Source organism: Branchiostoma belcheri, unplaced genomic scaffold, assembly GCF_001625305.1.
Source record: "Branchiostoma belcheri isolate BF01 breed outbred unplaced genomic scaffold, Haploidv18h27 scaffold101, whole genome shotgun sequence".
Lineage (NCBI taxonomy): Eukaryota > Metazoa > Chordata > Leptocardii > Amphioxiformes > Branchiostomatidae > Branchiostoma > Branchiostoma belcheri.
The window spans coordinates 690542-710770 of NW_017802392.1; the positions used below are offsets into that span (position 1 = coordinate 690542).

At 40.9% G+C, this 20229-nt stretch overlaps 1 protein-coding gene across 2 annotated transcripts in view; it reads right to left on the reverse strand.

The window, feature by feature from the left end:
* Window positions 1–20229, reverse strand: part of LOC109474158 (transmembrane protein 2-like) — a 32810-nt gene extending 12581 nt beyond the window's left edge. The window contains exons 1-17 of one of the 2 annotated variants that reach the window (XM_019774409.1): window positions 20107–20229; window positions 17574–17715; window positions 16576–16840; window positions 15245–15522; window positions 14728–14798; window positions 13484–13576; window positions 12426–12617; window positions 11593–11762; window positions 10783–10992; window positions 10012–10214; window positions 8983–9052; window positions 6907–7035; window positions 6396–6481; window positions 5167–5298; window positions 4161–4196; window positions 3249–3401; window positions 1862–2042 (exon numbers count right to left, since the gene is read on the reverse strand). In XM_019774409.1, coding sequence (XP_019629968.1) covers window positions 1862–2042; window positions 3249–3401; window positions 4161–4196; window positions 5167–5298; window positions 6396–6481; window positions 6907–7035; window positions 8983–9052; window positions 10012–10214; window positions 10783–10992; window positions 11593–11762; window positions 12426–12617; window positions 13484–13576; window positions 14728–14798; window positions 15245–15522; window positions 16576–16840; window positions 17574–17715; window positions 20107–20173 — 2478 coding nt within the window. In that variant the 5' untranslated portion in view covers window positions 20174–20229. Of the gene's footprint in view, window positions 1–1861; window positions 2043–3248; window positions 3402–4160; window positions 4197–5166; window positions 5299–6395; window positions 6482–6906; window positions 7036–8982; window positions 9053–10011; window positions 10215–10782; window positions 10993–11592; window positions 11763–12425; window positions 12618–13483; window positions 13577–14727; window positions 14799–15244; window positions 15523–16575; window positions 16845–17573; window positions 17716–20106 lie in introns of both variants that reach the window. The other variant, XM_019774399.1, reaches the window with a different exon arrangement.

Sequence of the window (20229 nt, forward strand, 5' to 3'; positions counted from 1 at the left end):
TGCCTTGTAATACGTGGATGGCAGATAAACATGAAGAGAGGATACACGACAAGTCTCTGATTTATTGTTTTGACTTTTACTATAATGCAGTGATGTATTTCATTCCTTTTGTACCCACCGAATCAAAACCACCTGTACAATAATTGAAAATTTCCCCTTTTCTAAGTTGTTTCAGTGACAAATGAATGTTGTAACAGTTGGTAGTAAAGTTAGCAAAATAAAGGTATCATTTCTTGTTCAGCAGGGTTTATGATGTAAAAATTCAAAAATATAGGAATCTTGTTTTTTTGGCCCACCTTGCTTTTTTCACCCTCTCGCATTAGATTTGGATTCTACGGAGGATGTCATCCATCAAATTTATTTGCTGTGGCCTTGTTTAGATTCCTCACTTCGAAGTTCAGTCTCAATGGATAGAGCTCACGGTACGGTCCCATTTGACGTATATCGTTGGTCGCTTTTGCTGATTTCAACCGACAGAATTAACTACCACCTACAAGAATCTAAGATAATCTTTTTCCTTCAGGTTTTGTTAATTTGGTTACGGATGAATGGCATTCCATGGCAGCTCCAAAACTGATGCGAGCGTACGAAAAAAAAAGGTTGGCCAAAAATGTATTCACTGAGAAATATACGCAGTCATGAAAGTTGGACAAACGACTAACCATAAAGAGTATTCATGGCGAATGATAGTCTCTTCACTTACATTTCTTCACATTTTCTTCATTTGTATTGGAAAGATTTTTCCCAATTGATATTAATGTATTCCAATATTTTTTGGCAATTTAAGGCATATGGTTTGCTCATGATCCAGCGCTTTGTACGATTTACAGTACTTGTTTTTACGCCAAAAAGCAGTTACTTGAGAAACTGGATATGATTTTGGAAACGGTCAGGCGTTTCAGCTAGTATCCACTACCTTTCGTCAGTGACTGAGACACCAGAAGAGAAACGCAGGTTTTGTTTTTAACCCTACCTAGACCGGGGGGGGGATAAAAGTGCCCGCGGCAACTTTGATGTCACCTAGCGTCTGAACGGCTAGCCGTAGAACGGCTAAACTTGGTGACTTTTCCTAGAATACTGTTGGCAACAATTCTCTATCATTGAAATAAGATAATAATTTTTTTAGTTGCCATGGCAACGGGTTTCTGACAGGCATTTTTTGCTAAATTTAGTACTTTTTGTTTCAACAATAGAATTTTATGGGTTTTATGTCAAGATACTCATGGTTTCTAATATAAATAACATCCCATATAATTTTATGTAAATTTCATAATTAAATATGCATAATTTATGCTAATTTGATGACGTCATTGGCCAAAATCCAAGATGGCGGACCATATCATTAGAACAGGTATATACAGGTTATTTTCATTAAAATTTCATCAATACTTTCATTTCTTTTTCCAAAAAAGGTTTGAATGACGGTCTTTAGTATGTTTACAATGTATTTTAGGCTTTATCATGAAAAAAAAAACTATTTTTAAAAATTCAAGATTGATGATCCAAGATGGCGGATATCTTAAATATGCATGACGTCATTTTATGACGTCACTGGCGTTGCTATGGGCAACATAAGACTTAGTACACCATGATATTCTGTCATTAACACTTTTGGTACAGTTATGTTGAATACCATTTAGTTTTCAGGGAAAAACCTATTTAGACGGTTTTGGCCAATAAAATCACATTAATGACGTCATAATGACGTCATATTACGTCATAACGACATAAAAATTGTAGATATGATGAATTTTTACTAGTACACCATTCTCTGAAAATTTGGTGGTCATACGACATACCGTTCGCGAGTTCTTAGGGGGGGGTGGCCCAACGCTTGTAACACTACGAACGTTTCTCTTACCTCCTCGAACTTTATCTCGGTGAGGTTGTTCTTCGGCGCTGTTTGCCAGTTATTGTTCAGGAAAAATCCGATCGCGCTGCTCCACCGGTTGTACTCCGGTGCCGCGGCGTACTTCTTGAAGGTGCAGCGTTCAGCTAAGGTGGGGCCGTCGTAAACCTCTAGCCCCCTCATCGGGAAACTTCTACAGTTACACAGTAAATATTCAATCACTAATTGTTGGTTAATTATGCTTAGGTCATATTTCCAAACCAGGGCCCGGTCGGGCTGTTTGTATGAACGAAAAATTAACCAATCCATATCAAGAGTATATACACACAGTGCGCATGATTATCATCAAAAACGTTTCTGTGTTTTGCTGTCTTTTTTATCGTACTTTTCTTTCCGAAAAGCTGCCCGGCCGGGCCCCGGTTTTGAAATGTGACCTCAGCATTAGACAGGGTTAGATATCTCTATTTACATTCTACGAAGCACTCGTTGCAAGCATATTTTAGATATAGAATGGAGTGATTCTACTTCTGGATCATAGCATAAACTTCTGATAGCCTGAATGCCAGCCTTTGTAGCTTCTATTAAGATGAACTTCTTTCCGTCGTTGGCAGGGAAGCGACAGAGAAATAGCGTACTGATAAAGCTAAAAGCCTGGCATCCAGGCTTTCTGACACAGAGAAAGAGAGAGTGACAGAGAGTGAGAGCGACAGAGGGAGACAGAGCGACAAAGAAACACAGAGAGAAATAAAAAGGATGCATCCTAAAGCTAAAAATATCTCTGTTTCTTTTTTCTCTCTCAATACCAATTTGTACTAACTTCAGCATGAAGCCTTTTTAGCTCTCTCTCTCTTTACTAACTTTTATCTCTCTTTATATACATATACCAAAGACATCCTAAAGCTAAAAAATCTCTCTTTCCCTCCCTCTTTTTTCTCCCTCTCACTACCCATTTGTACTAACTTTAGCATGAAGCCTTTTTAGCTCTCTCTCTCTTTACTAACTTTTATCCCTCTATATATACATATACCAAAGACATCCTAAAGCTAAAAAAATCCCTTTCCCTCCCTCTTTTTTCTCTCTCCGTACCAATTTGTACTAGCTTTAAAATGAAGCCTTTTAGCTCTCTCTCTCTCTCTCTTTACTAACTTTTATCCCTCTGTATATACATATACCAAAGACACCCTAAAGCTAAAAAATCCCTTTCCCTCCCTCTTTTTTCTCTCTCCCTACCAATTTGTACTAGCTTTAAAATGAAGCCTTCTTAGCTCTCTCTCTTTTAACGAGATTTTATCTATATATATATACCAAAGGTAAAAAAAAACTGTCATCGTGCAATCGTACAGAATGAAAGATTTAAAGAGCCAATGAGACAATACATACTACAGTAACAGTGACTTACGTGGATTTAGGGAAGCTCCTCGGTACCGGCTTGACCCCTCCCATTCCCCAGTCGCTGGATCCGCTGGCCGTGCCCACGTTCTCACTCTCCCCGATAAAGATGCTGTCCCAGATCTTCTGACTCGATCCTTCGTCGTTAGGGAACGTCCCTTCACTGTATCGAGAAAGAAAAGTTACATACAAAGTCACATATATATCCATCACGAATCAGGGATCGAAATACTGGGTGCATGTGCACCTTAGTGCACCCAAATTTAGAGCTGTGCACGAAATTTTTCTCCGTGGGTGCACCAGTGCACCCAAATATTTTCATAGGTTTATGTATCTAAAGATGTTACATGGTATAGCAGGCTACAGCATATTTTTGGCATCTAAGTGTCAGAAAAATAATAAAATCATTGTTATTACTTTTCTTGAATGACTAATGAAGCATTAGCTTTTGCTGACAATATTTTTAAATGGTGCACCTAAAATATTAGGTTGGGTGCACCAGTGCACCTATTCCCAAAAATGATTTTTTTTTTCAATTTCAAGCCCTGCGAATCCTCTTGTTACTTTTGAGTACGGAAATATAATTTGTGTGAGTTAGTTGTATATTTGTGTCACTGCTTGTCCTAATATATCTGCGGTTGCATGATGGGTGGGTGGTATATGATTTTGACAGTTGATTGACAGGAATGTCACATGTGGAAGTTAGTGGGAGGTACGTGGCGGAATTCAGTAAGTAGTGTAAACCACGATTAAATACCAATCAACATTTAGATACGTGATCTACGGAAAACGATAACATATTCTCAGTAACAGATTCAGCAATATAATAAATACATGTAACTCGGCTGAAAGGTTACCATAGCTCTACTATAGCCAAAAAGATTGTGACACGCTTGTAGATTAACAAATACTGATATCATACCTTGACATTGTCAGTCCTTTTCCATTGTCAACGAACCTGGAAAAAGATGAAGGTATCAAATCCATGTATTTTATGGTTCCCATACAGATAAATATGAAATACAATCTTTCCTGTATGTACACGTCGAAGTTATAGACAAACTTTTCAAACTAGTCAATGTTGGGGACATGGTTAATGTGAAAATTCTTGGACAAAAATGCAAAACAAAAACAACAAAAACCAACTTCTTTGATACTAAGTGCATGGTAACATAGACTTTACGATCGTCGTAGTATCGCATAGGTACGGAGGATATTCTACGTTCTTGGGATAGAAAATGCTGTACTAGATTGATGTCGACGGCTGGTTTCATAACAGACCGCTAGAGAAAAGCATCAAAATCGTACGACCTACACGAAAGTGACCACCAGACTCCTTTGCATGCAGGCTGAATAAATTACAGAAATCGGCCTAAAAATGATCGTAACTGGCCAGGGGACTTATGCTGAGGTCCCATTTCCAAACCGAGGCCCGGGCGGGCTGATACGATTAACGAGAAATAAACCATTTATATCAGTAATATACGAAAAATAGTTCCTATTATTATATTATACTTTTTGTTCCATTAGGCTTCCCGGCCGGCCCCGTGTTGGAAATGTGACCCCGGCATTAGCCGAACACACGGGGTTCAGTTTTCCTTTTTAAGCCGATTTGTACTATTTATTCAGCCTGTAAAGTAGTAGTAGTAGTAGTAGTAGTAGTAGTAGTAGTAGTAGTAGTAGTAGTAGCAGTAGCAACAGTAGTAGTAGTAGTAGTAGTAGTAGTAGTAGTAGTAGTGGTAGTAGTAGTAGTAGTAGTAGTTGTAGTAGTAGTAGACTGATTTATTAGACATTTAGATGTTACATAAAAGCCTCCTGGCAGCCGTAACGGGCTGAATTGTTAGGCGATTTTACAGACGTGTCAGTCTAACTTAAGTAGTTACAAATTTACAGTAAAGAAGTATGGTTAAGAAGTAGGATGTACGCACGCGCATTTGTTGAACCAGATGTCGCCTCCCCGGACCCAGGCCCCGTGTTCGATGTTCTTGAACGCTATGAGACCCTCGATCATGGCCGGCACGCGGGGCGCCAGGAGATCGGCGTTCTGATGGGGCTTGTACCTGCAAAGATAAAGTTACAAACTGTAGTAAAACTCCAACACACAGTTTACAGAGAGTTCAAATTCTCAGCGACCACTGTCGCCTTCATCAGGATAATTAATGACCAATCACTTTACAACGTGATCTCGCGAGAGTTACGGTTTACAAACACGTGACCTTATCCACACGAGACGCAAGCAATTGATCAAAAGTGCCAGGGAGTTTTAATTATCCTGATGAAGGCGACAGTGGTCGCTGAAAATTTGATCTCTCTGTAAACTGTGTGTTGAAATAAAGTTCAATGTTTTACTATGATTACTACTGGTACAAACTGGTTAAGAAAATGCTTATGAACTATCTCCCTCGGAGTCCCTCCCCAGCGAAATCTAAATGTAACAAGCTCAATTAACACAGTCCAGATAGAAAGCCCTAACTGTTAATTTTGTCAATCGATCAGAAAAAACCTGCACAGCCCCAATTTTACCTGCACTAACCTGTTATATTTTCAGCGAGTATGTAATGTCTAACGTTAAATGTTACGTACTAGTACTGTGTGGCGTTTTGGTGTGTCGAAAATGAATGCAAAAAAAATGCAATATAACTCATGTCTCTTACATGATCTGTTCCTTTACCTCGCTTAATATTTGCATGAAAATTCATATGAGTTGGTTGATTATATTATGAAAAATTTAAACTGTTCTCAAACTCATAAATTTCCCTCACCGGAATTTTCGACTGAGGGGGTTAGAATCTTGGATACCGAACAGGATTACTTCAAGAGAGGCATAAAAGAGGCCATATACATCAGGGCACTTCAACCATCGCTCAACTGGGATGGGGGGGGGGATATCGACTTCAGACAACATTTGACCCTTTGCTGACGTCACACGTGGGAAAAATCACGTGTCCACAGCATTTGGGTCAGATAGCTGAGGAAGACTGAGTGATTCAGTCGAAAATTCCTGTGAGTGAAATTTATGAGTTGGATAACAGTTTTTCATTGCTTGATATTTGTTTGCTTATTTCTTTATCTTGGAACAATTATTGCGTACAAACGTATCTTTCAATATATGGTACATACAACGTCTATTATAAGGAGAAAGCACTGGGGAAAATACCGTGCGCCGGTTCTGGACAGGTATTCCTCTGGTGAATTTGCAGATGGCTGCGTAGTCTTCACGCCCTCGTCTATCATAAATCCGTCCTAAGTAAAACAAATCAACTACCATTTCAAACGATTTGAGCAAAACATCGACGAGAAATTGATCAGATTACATGCAATGTTAGTATTCAGGAAACATTCTTAGTTGTTAGTGCAATAGACCTATCTAGTTCAAATTTCAAGTTTAAGAAAAAAGAAAACAAGAGGACATGCTGCTGCTAATTAACACACTGAAATAATGTACGATAATCTTCAATACACGTCGATGGCGGCTAGAAATCAAAGTAATGGAATACAAAAGTAACGGTTACTCAAGAAAAGTGATTTTTTTAAAACTTCAGTGTCTTACGGAACACTTTGAAATCGCCAATACATACCTACATGTAGAGGTCACATGAAAAGGAAAAAAAGTTGTATATTGTGAGGGATTGTCCGTGAGAATCTATTAAGTCATATCTTATACCCACTTCTCCATTAGAGTGCACCCTGTTGTTGTAGAACCGGCCCAGAGGAGTCCGCGAGGCTTGGTACCGAGGAAGGGCGCCCGCCGACAGGCCGGTCGGTTCACGGTGGAAGATGTACCAGATTCCAGTAAACTGCAGGGAAGGGGAAATATAGACTTTTTTATTCCAACATGTAATCACCAGACGTGGTGACACGGTGGTCAAAATTGGGCCCCGATCTTCCCACCTGCTGTAGAACCCGAACCATGTTCGATCTGACGTAATTCGAATAGAACGGTGTTCGAAACGGGGTCACCTGCGGTCATTTACAGTAAACCTGGGTTTTCCGGCCCCTTTTTACATGTGTACCTTCTAACAGAAAAAAATCCACCTTTTCACAAATATAAACCATTTCCTGGACAACTACATGTCTGCCTTCATTTTGTAGTGGGCTGGAACATGAAACGAAGCTACTGCCGTTATTGTGGGTGACCTTGAAGATCGCAATGCTTGTACTCATCAGCCTAAATAAACACTAGTCATATTCATGCCGTATGACATGCGTGCAAAACTCGTTTAAGATTGGAAGCATGGAAAGTCCAACATATGTCATTGACGGCTCAAAATGACCGTAATGGGTTTGTCCAGAATCGTGTCTTACGGATTTTCGAAAAAGGACCATGATTTTGAATTATGAGCAATTAAGTGCGAAAAATGCCAAAAAATGCCGTTTTTTCACATTTATGTCGATAAAAACTATACTTGAAATCAGAAATTAAAAAATTCCTAAGACACGATTTTTGATCTTATTCCTAGTCGTCGAAAAATGTAAAAATCGGGAATTTGGGGTAACATACGTAGCTAATCTTAAACGGTTTTTGCCTAAAAACATGACTCGGACTGTCTCGGACTGGCGCTCCAAATCCCGAAAAAAATCGTCTTTCGGAGCGAGATTTTTCAAAATTAGTAATTTAACGTAAACAACTAACATTAAACCTATGTAAACACGATAATTTCATTTTATTTTGACGGAATTTACCCTTCAATACTATTTGTTTATTTTCAAGTAGTTTACGGGTAGTCCAAAACAGGCCAAACTTGCGTCCTGTAACCTGATACGTTTTCGAACCCCCCTAGCAATGGGAAAGAATACCGTAGTGACAGACCGCCGTGTGACGGCACACTCGAGTTTTTTCAACTTATAATTATGCCTTCACCAACACAGGGGACAAATACATGCCAGGACAATACTCATTTTCACCTGGGCGAAGTGAGGAAAGTCGTGTAAGGTACATTTCCCAAGGGCACAAGATCGGTGGTATGTCAGGACCCGGGACCTCTAGGTTCCGAGTCGCGCTCTCTGCCGCTACACCACACGACCCCACAAATATAGACTTGCACTGCACTGTATATTACCCGCGTTCAGAGCTTTTGTTTCCACAGTAAGGTGCTAAACTTTGTTTTAGCACCAAGGATACACAAGGATCAAATTTTCTGGTACGTTTCATCGATCAGTGACGTGACGTCACGTATACGTAAAGTCTCGTTTGGTCACAAGTCTAGAACTTTTCTGGCTTACGTTTAGAAGTTATTGGTCATTTATTGTTCTGCCGTTGAAAATTTAATCGTTGTGTTAAATTAATGTCGGAATAAAGTTTAGCATCAATTTATGCATTGGATCATTACTACTAACACAGATGAAATTACATATGATATGTTTTATTTTCTTGTCCATGTGTTTGCTTGTGTTTCTGCAGGTTTTTTTTCACATGCAAGGTTTGCTAGAGACGTTGGTTGCAAAACGGTTAAGGAAATGGTTATCTCATTTCCTGTCTTTAAGGTCATGCCATATGCCATATATACGCCCATATGCCATATTTCCTATACAGTGGAGTGACGCCCACCGAGACTCTTAAGCTAATCTGTCTGTCTGGGTGCCAAAAACACCTTACGGATTTGGTGCGCCGATGTGACAACATCTTCACATTGGCCACGGAGAGCCGTTAAATTAAATTAATTTTTTTTATATATTTATGACTTGAAATAATGATAGAACGATTAGATTGTAATCATAATTTCTTAAGAAATAAGACTCCATACCAGAGATCCGGCTGCCGCATTGTTGGTGAGGATGTTGTTAGGATGAGCAATCCAGAACGTTGCTACTGCTCTGTGTACGGTACGCAAAAGAAAAGAAGAAAAGACCTTTGATTGACGATACGGAAAATAGAATTTATGTGATGGCAGGTTTTCACCCCCACTTCCACTCAGACAAGATGCCAACTTTTTAGCGAGTAGACCGTAGACCTCTGTATTGGTACGACGCCACCTTTTGTCATGTGATTTAAGTAAAGCTCAAACCGGCTTGAAGTTAGTTAAGGCGCGGTCACATTTCCCAACCCGGGGCCCGGCCGGGCAGTCGTATGGAACGAAAATTATGATATAAAACAGCAAAACACACAAATAAGTTTTAGAACATTAATCATGGGAGCTATTTGCGTATATTACTGATATAGATTGTTGTTTTTTTCCGTTAATCGAAACAACCCGGTCGGGCCCCGGCTTGCAATTGTGACCGTGCCCTTAGACGTGGTTTTGACGATTAGCGCGTCGCGCAGATCAGCTATGAGATATGCGACGTACCTGAATCGGACTTGCAAGGATTAGTGAAAAAAATTATTGCATGTTTATTCCCCGGGGGGATAAATGCATGGATGTACAAAGTACAATGTACTAGAGAGTACTACAACAATAGTAATAAAGAAAGGCTAACATCAGGTCTAAGGTATACAATGCTAAAAATGAAATATATACATAAAGTGGTATCGATCTAAGTTCTAATGGCTTCTTCTCTATTTTTGAAACATTTTGGAATATACTTACATACTTCATTGATGACGTCTATATTTATAGATGATATGATATATGATATAAGTGTCTTCATTTGATAATGTTTTACATTTTTTGTCGAGCTTAATTGAACTGAACAGTGATTTACGTTCGTTATCATATAATAAACACTCAAGCATAAAATGCGATTCATCTTCAATACAAGAATTGCTACAGATACAGTTATTTGCATAGTCTATCTTGTAACGGTGTACGGCTATGCCTGCCCGAAACACTCACTCGCAGTCGCTGTTTGATGGAACGTAGTCCCCGTAGACCTCGTCCCTCATGCGCCGGCACATGTAGGCGTCCCTGTCGGTGGGCAGCAGCGTGCCTGCCCGCGTCACCAGACCCAGGTTATGGTCCAGCACGTTCCGCTGCTCGGCGCCGTCCTCCAGGAAGTAACAGTGGCCGAGCGTGTCGTATCCAACTGTGTCTTGGACCTGCAGACGTATCAGAGAAAACAATCATCACGAAAAACGTTGTCATATGGTGCTTCTCAAGCAATGCTGTGAGGTAATATAACCTATATTCTTAGTTTTGTATCTGCTATCTTACGGAAGTAATCGCTTTTTAGCTTTGGCACACTCCTTTGGTCGCCTCTTTTTCAAAAAGACTTGAGTCGCACACATACTATCCAGCATTCATTTAATCATCTATTCAGAATTCGGACGGGTACGATGATTGGCCAAACCCGAGTGGCGGTATGTGACATCGCATCAGCAGAGGCCACACTCAGCGCGTAAAAGGCTTATTGCGTTACTTAATGAGTATAGGACTGTAATATAATATGGGCCCGGTCCTATTGGTAGCTTGAGTGTCGTCCGATTTTGTAACGTGGCTCCTTGCACTCGCTCTTGCTTTTTTTTGGGTGAGTGAGTGCAAGGATCGCTGTTAAAACTTGAGCAGTACCCAGTCCCTGTCGTTATGGCTTGGGATCTAAACGCTACTAAAAGCTACTAAAGCTACATGTACCAAAGGTATAAACGGTCAGAAATGACACTGACTGACCAGCAGGCCGTTAGTCCCATGGATGGTCACACAGCGGGAGAAGCAGTGGTGAATGGACAGCTCACGGACGTACGCAGGGCGGCTGTACCCTCCGACCTCGTCCACATCCCCCGCCATGTGGAAGTGGACAGGGTACGCGCCGTTCACCTGCTGACCCATGCGGGTAAACTCGACACCAGACAGGTGGACATCTTTGAAACCTCTTAGAATCTGTTAGGTCAGATCATAAGAGGGGGAAGGTAAGAGTTGGCTTGATTTATTATAATGTTACCTTCGCAGAAAGAAATCATATATTTTTGCTATGTTTCTTCTTCTTTTCAAACCACATAAGGTCAATAACCTGTACCAGACGGCTGTTACCATGGTAACAGGTGCTATTGCAGACCCTCACTCACTCACTCACTCACTCACTCACTCACTCACTCACTCACTCACTCACTCACTCACTCACTCACTCACCAACTCAAACAGAGCAGTAGTTTGTTAAGCTAGACAATGTGAAAGTAAATGTTATGCATTTACTTTGTGTCTAGTCGAACCACTACATCCGTATACAAGAAGAAGACGTTGTTAAGTAGATAAATGTTTCCTATTCTAGTTCCAAGAAGGTTGTCAATGAAGATTTTTGCCTTGGTTTTGTATTTCGTGTCATTTATCTGTTGTTGCAACATATGGCTGTGGTAGTTGATAAATGATACACATGACATACTTTCGTAGACACACAGAAGTTAAATCCGCATTAACGGGCATGGCGCCTATTTCTCTAAATTCTTTAATCGGGCTTGCCCCTGAGGCGTCGGCAAAAACTACCTTCATATGCCCTCCATACGTGTCGTAGTCGAAGAACTGGCAGAAGTTGTCCCCATAGCAGCTGTCCTCGACCTCCCCCTGGAACTTGATGTTCCTGGTCAGCAGACCAACCTCTCCCCGCAGGTCTACGTCATCCGACACCTCGCCGAAGTGGTTGTACTGAACCTCTCCTATGAAGTCGATTAAATCAGTCAATGATTTAGGAACGCTGATAGTAGTGGTGTAGTAAAGACATCGTCTGCAACGGGCAAAATTGTGATGCACCGTTGGCCAAATATTAAACGTCAACCGTAAAAAAATCCAGGTTTCGCGCACAGTCGCTGCAAGTTCGGACGCCGTGCTTATGCTAAGGCCACATTCTAATTGTGTGTCCTAAATATATTGATATACGCAATACACCATGCACTAGACTATCGGATTCCTTTCCAGCATTTGCCACAATGAACTTGAAAAGCAAATTTAAATACATATTGACAAGTGACAACCCATACATGCTATATTAAAGACTGTATTAGATATTAGAAACTCCTCCAAATATTGTAAGTTGATATCTCATACTAGCAATCCATTTCCTGTATTAGTTAGATTAACCTTACTTATTCTAGTAGATGCCATACTTTGTACCATGTACAACTGTTGCGCAATAAAGTTATTATTATAAACGGAAAGTCAACAACTAGCATCATGAATATACTCAAATAGTACTCATGATAATACTTCAAACTTTTTTGTGTGTTTTGTTGTCTTTTATTTGATACTTTTCGTTCACTAAAGCTGCCCGGTCGGGTTCGTGTTTGGAAATGTTACCTGGGCATTGCACTAGGTGTTCTTACCGCTGATTTTGACCTGGTGGGCGGAGCACTGCGGACACGGTACCAGCCGGAACTCCTCCGCCTGCTCCATGTTGTAATCCGTGCTGGCCAGCACGATGTGGTCCCCGGGCTGCCAGGAGCTCACGTCATCCTTCAGGTTAAGGACGTAGTCACCGCCTGCACTCTTCACCGAAAAGGTACACCGATCTCTTCCTGTAGCACAATAAGGCCACACCAATTAAATTTCTTGGATAACGGATTTTTCTAGAAAAATAATGGAGCGGGCAGGCGAAAAAAAAATAAAAACAGGCCTAGGCATCCTATTGTGGCCCTAAATGGTACGATAGGGGCCATAAAGTCAACACACCAGGCTGGTTCAAAATTCAAACAATGAATCTTGAACTTTTAATGATACCACTGCATTGAAATATGGAATAACTGTAACAACTAGGAAGAAAGGGACTGTTTTCAACTGTTCAGGGCAAAATATGAACAATTTGCAGTTGATTCTGTGTTTTTTTTTGCAAATCAGAAAAAAAATTAAGCTGGCGAATCCGTTAACTAAGAAATTAAATTGTTGTGGTTTAATGAAATTTTTGGCGACGTCTCAGGGAGAAGCCTAATGGTACCGTATTGTGTGCAGTTTGCAAGAATTCTAGGAATGGTACAGGCATTTTGTCCACAGGCATGCGGAATGTCCACAGGCATTTCTCTGACCCACATCTATGCCCACATTCCTGGAAACCCTTGGGAAGACCTCTCTGCACCGGATGGCCCTACTTCCTGTGACCCCGGGGCTTGTGAACTGTATATATAGTGTCTAGACTTAACAGGTACCAAGTCTTCCTCAAAATCATGAAATGATGGCAGTGCCATGCAAACAATAACTCTAACAGCAACCACCGTCGCCATGGCAATGTATGTTTTCATAAATTCCCAGTCTTGTTATAATTAATTTGAAAATTTTAAAATGCTGTATGGTTTTTAGAGAAAAAGTACTACTATACATGCACGACTATGATATCATAATGTTGAAAAATTAGAATAGCATAGTACATGTAATACAATTTTTGTCTTACCTCCCAGCCATTCACTTGTGACAGTGATGTCAAATGAGCCGAAGAAGGCATCAAACGTCGCTGTGACGGCGGCGGTGCCGGTGGTCTGTGTGTCTGGAATGAGATAAATACGGATGACATACAACACATGTATTATAACAATATGGAATAAACTGGACGTCGAGACCAGAGCGTTGGGAGCTAACGCGTCGAGTCCAACTGACGTGGCGGCTTTCAAGAAAAAGCGTCAGTTGTCAATGCGAAATACATTCAATCAATATTTAAGTTTGGATATAGCCTTCTTCACAACCCGCCGTACGTGCTTTTTGTCCGTACGTTTTTTGGGAGGCTACGTCTGATACGTTTTTTGTGAAAACGTGGGGAAGGAGTGGCGTCGACGCACGTCACTCGCACGGTTGCGCAAGGTGTAAGAGTGGGGTCTGCACGCCACGTCTGGCCGTGAGCGGTTGCGTGCATCGTACGTTGCGCAAGTGGTAAGTGAGTTGTACGTGCTTACAACGTACGATCTATGTGCGATTGCAACTTTACCGTAAGGAGGGAGCGGTTGCGTGCATCGTACGTTGCGCAAGTGGTAAGTGAGTTGTACGTGCTTACAACGTACGATCTATGTGCGATTGCAACTTTACCGTAAGGAGGCTATACTCACACGTGCTTCATCCGTACGCGACACGTAAGGGGCACGCGTGTCGCACGCACTCGCACTTACGGGTGGTGAATCCGCAGACCTCACGTAGAAAAGGTTTTACATGCACTTAAAGTTCTACGGCGTGTCTGTGTGCTCCCAAATCCGTAGGATTCCGTACGGAGGTGGTACTCACCACGCACGGATGCCCTACGTTTGCCCACGTTTTTGCACGTAGACAGCACGCTGAAGCACGTACGGCGGGTTGTGACCGAGGCGTGTTCCTGGGTGCTGTCGTGTGGCTGCACCACCTGCCGCGCTACGAGGCCCCGTTTAGTATGCTTATTATTGTTTTAATTGTCATGTATATACAGTATCACTGTTTTGTATTTTCTATATATGCACATTGTCTATTTATTTGTCGGCATGGTGGCCTCGAAAAGGTGCACATAGGTCCATCTATTCCACCATGCCTTCCATGTACATGTGTATGTGATGAATTGTAATAAATAAATGAAATAAGTAAGTACACCTATTCGTAAAATTATTAAGTAAGAGGTAGCAAATTACAGGTCGTGTTGACCCAAATAAGATGCTAATAGTGTCTTTAACCAGTACTCACCTATATAAGGGATTCTCCGTTCAACTGCGCGACTGGGGTCTCCCTTCACACCGACAAAGGCCCAGGGTTCCCTAAAACGTGCCATAGACTAGTCATTAAACTATTATCACTATCGGGTACAAAAGTATTGTTTTGGGTAGTTTAGGTGTGGGTTTGTTTGTATATTTTTTAGATAACAGTAAGTGGACAGGATGTTGGTCTGTTTGCCTGTTTGGTCGAGATTGACAATCCGAAGGACAGGTAAACAGGTCAGACACAGAAAATTAGGTGTAGTTAATAATCGGTCGACAGCACTTGGGTGGGAAAGATTGACAGGATGTCAAAGAATTGCAGAATGTCAAAGATGAGTCACAGGAATTGGGGTTAACATGAGGTTACAAAATATTTCCCGGTAGTCTTTATTGTTTAGCTTGCGAAAATTTCTCTTGAATATTAAAACTTGTAGGCTGCAGATCGATAAGATTGTTGTTCTATATGACCAATTCCTAAAAGAATATTAATTGTAAAAATTTCTTACCTACGAGATAAGGAATCCACTTCGACGCTTCCCAAAGCCCTGATTTTCTCTCGAGCTGTTGCCTCCAGTCTTGATGATGCCTCGTCCTTTGTTTGCAGCGTCACGATTTTCCCCTGCGGTATTTGGTCGATGAATGACGCCAGATTGCGACTGTTGCCTTCGCTGGCGTGAGTGTCGAAACTTCGCCAGTCCACCACGGCTCCTGAGATTTCATCGACGACGTTCACGTGCATTCCACGGCCCCTACTACTGGTAGCGGAGTCCCAAGCAAAGGTACCCTGATGTATGGCAAATAAAATAAAGTAGCATTTAAAACACGCCTCGGCGACGTGATACTCTTTTGATGTGTGATTGCGAGATATCAAGACCGGAAGTTTCACTGCAGTACCAAGGGAAGCCACTAGGGGACCAAAAATCTTATCATTTCTAGATATAGTCACACTCTACAGATCCACTAAGTATGAAACCAAATCCATCCAGCCGTTCTTGAGTCAACTTGTTGAAAAAATTTAGTTCACTAGGGAACGCATTCGTGGATGCATTCGTGGAATGCATTCATGGAATTCTTAGAATATTTTCAACTCAATCGCAGTACTATGCCAACAGCTCCACCCCTGAGGCGTCGCCAAAAATGCTGCGTTATCTCGTCTATTGTTTTCCCCAATTAATCTAGGCTAAAGCAAGTACAGGACTGAATGACATCATAAACGAATTCCAAAGCTGTTGCGAGAACAAGAGCAAAAGCAATCAAGATGGACCAAAAATCAAGATGTCAAATTCAAAATTGACCATAGCATCAAGTTGTCTCAATTGAAGCTAAAACTTTAACAACTACCAAAGTACTTTTTTGTCATTTCTAGAACTACCCCACTTGGCTACATCAATTCTATCAAGTTCACTCCCACGACTCAATTTCTTCATTTTTCGGGAAAAATGCGAAAACCAATTTCAGGTATGAAATTTACTTGGAGTGCGGTTTAACTATGTTATATACATATAGCTGTCACACTCTCATTCACTCTCTCATTGGGTAGAACAGTTGATTTCTATTCTGTCATTAGTTGATGTGCTAATGCCGATGGACAGACCGTCTACACTTACAGCTAAAGACCTAGTCTCTATCAGACTAACTACGCTGGCTAAAAAGTATATATAGGAGACTATTTGCGGGGGGAGTTTGGCCACCTTGGGATTTGACTTGGCCGCACAGGGGAAGAAACAACCTCCCGCGGCCAGACTAACCTGGCCAATATTACTCTCTTTTTTTGCCGAATTCTATATACGATCCGTATTCCCGTAGAAAGGCCTGGTGGAGGCTATTGAAGACCAACCTTAGGAAGTCCCCCTGCCGGAACAGTCTGGGTAAGCTGTGTCCAGGCCAGCTTGTGTTGACCGTGGATCTCCAGAGTCCCACCCGCCGTGACCAGGAACTGTTTGCTGTTCTTCTGGTCGTCCTTACGGCCGTACAGGGACACCGTGGCCCTCCCCTGGTACGGGCACGTCTCACTGCCGATGTAGAACCCGCCATCGCTGCCCACGGTAACCTCACGTGCTCTCAGGACTATTTCTGTCTGACCCAAGTCAGCAAAGACAACCCTACCTGCGCAGACGGATACAGTATTATTACAGAAAGTAACTGATTCGTCCAAAAATAATTTTATCAGATTAGTAGAACATAGAATAAATGATTTTATCAGGTTAGTAGAACATAGAATAAATAATTTTATCAGGTTAGTAGAACATAGAATAGAAGACATCCATTTGGGAATTTCTTTTACACCATTGCTTCACTGACCGGTGCAATAGCTCAATTGGTAGAGTGCTCGCTTTGTAATAGGAAGGTCGTGAGTACAAACCCGGGCCGGGTCATACCAATGACTTTAAAAATGGTACACACTTCTTTCTCTGCTAAGCACTCAGCACATACGAGAAAGACTGTGGGAAGGTCAAACGCACAGCACTACCAGCGGACTAGCCCCCTGATGTAGTGCCCTGCACAACTGTGTGTCGCCTAAGGGCTACGGAAATGGACATGGGCACCAAACCCCATGCTCTGCTTAGAGCACGGGAGACCTTTTCCCCTGACATTGCTTACATTGCCTATTATGCACATTTCTCTAAGCTTCTACCTGGAGTACAGCTTCTCTGATAGACGTAAAATGTAAGGGAGATGAGAGAAGCACAGGTTATGTAAGATAAATTTTCAATATCCTAACTTGTAGTTTATTTACTTAGCATTTACGTGTGTGTTAATAGTTAAAGCTAACTTTGTGCTAATTTGCGGATATTTGTTTCACTGAGTCATAGCAAAGTTTGACAGAAGTACGACTTACCCCCATCCTTGACTTCCAGTGAGGAAAAAGTGGCTGATGACTGGAGCAGGTAGTTCTGTCCTCTACCCACAACCACCTGCGCGTTCGGGTGGTGTCCAGGGTTCCATGGGGTCAAGGTAGGGTCAACATCCGGGCATCCTGTGGATACAGTTGTCGATGTATATTGTGTGCAAATGTCAGGTGCTCGGAAGTTATCTGCACCTTCCGTTAAATAATCTTAGTTTATCAGGACGATGACACAGCCGATGCTCCTCTATTTTAGATAATTTGCTTTTTGTCAGTAAAATTCAGTCGATGCCCCTCTATTTTGGATAATTTGCTTTTTGTCAGTAAAATTCATCTTTTGGAGTCTTTGGGATACAACTCCTTAGAAGTATTTTTTTCGAGATTCTTTCCAGGAGGTCAAAACAAAATGTGTTTTCCGACGCCATGCTTCTTGCTAAGCTTAAAAAAATATTTTGACTTGGCTCTGCTACAGTTATGTCGCATTCGAAGGCTCGGGTGAAGGTCTTTTTAAGTTCGAGCGAACGGTAAAGGTTAGAGCTACGTCATTTAGACGGGTCATATCTTATAGTGTTTAAACAATACTTACGCCATTTTGATTTGATTATATGGATGGCATCCTCTTGGAACCCCAAAACTGATGCGAGCGTGCGAATATTGCCATGGTGAATAATTATAGTTCTTTTCATTCCATCATATTTTCTTCTTGTCCTCTGGAATGGAATTACGACATATGTTTGCTCATTTTGCAGCTACTTTTGTACGATTTACAGTATAGTCGAAAACTGGGCGAAAATTCATGCGTGCGCGGATGTCATCCATATAATCAAATCAACATGGCCTAGCGGAACTGAGTAAATTTTGTATGTACATTAAACTGATTAAATTTTTCACATCTGGGTTGGTTCCCATCTGGACCCCCTTTGCTCTTATGCTTGCATAGTGTTATTATTTTAACACAAATTAGGGAATATTCATAGAAAATTTCAACTTTGAATTTTCTGGATGGAGTATTGTTTACCTAAATGTCTAACCTTTACCAACCAGATAATGTTGTAAAAATACCTACGTATACATACATATTTTAATATGATCAATTGTACATACTGCACTAAGGCACCTCTGTATGTCTAATAGATAAAAATGGGTTGTCATTTTTGGGGTGATGTCACTGCCGACTTAAGAAACGCAAGGGCAAATTATATGTTAATCTATGTAGTGCGTTTTGTTGGCCTCTATATGGAGAAAATAACATAATTGTTTAAAACAATATCAATACAATGTATGGCAACAATAACAAATATGAACAATACAATTATGTCTATTCTAAGAGACTACTAGTATTACTACAGAAATAAGAAACTATTAGTGTTACTACAGGAATGTGTACTTAAATGGCGTATAACATGATGTGTATTAGGCGTTGCTATCTGTTACAATACTTTCTCTCTTTTGTAATGCACTGCATATATATTGGCCTAAGTACGTAGATATGGAGTCAGGGCATAACAATGACGCTCCTGTTTTTATATCGTATGTACATGCACTTTCGTTTGTTTATATCTTGCACATATGTATCAATGCATATATGTATACATTTTAATCTGCAGGTGTGTCTAAATGCTTCAAATTTGTAAAAGTTCAACGCAATTCAGTAGTATACACAGCCTTTTATTGTATTGTAATATCCTGCTTTTGATGAAAAAATAAGAATCAAAAATTGTATTTAGAAAAATACAAGATCCGTATCTGTATCGGTATAGCCGGTATAGCCACCCTTCGGCGTAACACACCAGCTTCCCAGGCACGCGGCGCGGCGGCGGCTAGCTATATCACACTGAACAACTTGTTACACTTAATCTTTGCATATTTAATTGCAGGAGTTGTTTAACGCTTTCTGTGATGACGCCACAACTGTGTTTGGTAGGAACGAGTTCCAGTCTACGATAGTTCTTGGGAAATACGAGTTTTTGAACACCTCACTTCTTGGTTGATAACTCTGATATTTGAAGGCATGACTGTTTAAACTAATTTAACTAAAAGTGCAGCAGTTTACTAAAGGAAGTCTCGAAGATGCCCTAGAAAGAATTGTTCTACTTATAATAGAAACATCCTTTGTTGTGGCAAAGCTCGAAATTCATTTTTAGTAATAGGTGCACCTAACCTAAAAAAAAATTTGGTGCACCAAATTTATTTGGGTGCACCATATAAAACAAAACCTAATTACAGATATTACTGCTCCTCTTCTGAACTTGAATCTGAAATAGGAGCTAAGTTATGAAATCTTACGCAAGCACTACAACAAAGAAATATTATTTTTCTAACACTTAGATGCCAAAAATATCCTGTATACTGTTTGTACATTTTTAATACTAGTATGAACAAAAATGCCTACAAAAATATTTAGGTGCACCAGTGCACCCACAGAAAAAAAATTGGGTGCACATCTCCAAATTTGGGTGCACTAAGGTGCACATGCACCCAGTATTTCAAGCCCTGGTTGTGGTAAATAGAAATACTTCTCACCTGAGATCTGCGACAAAACTGACGCCAGAACGCCCAGCAGTACCACTGCAAAATTGGAGCCTGCCATCTCAACTCCGCCTGTCTCCAATTTGAGGCACTTCAAGAAATGTTGTTCATTATTTG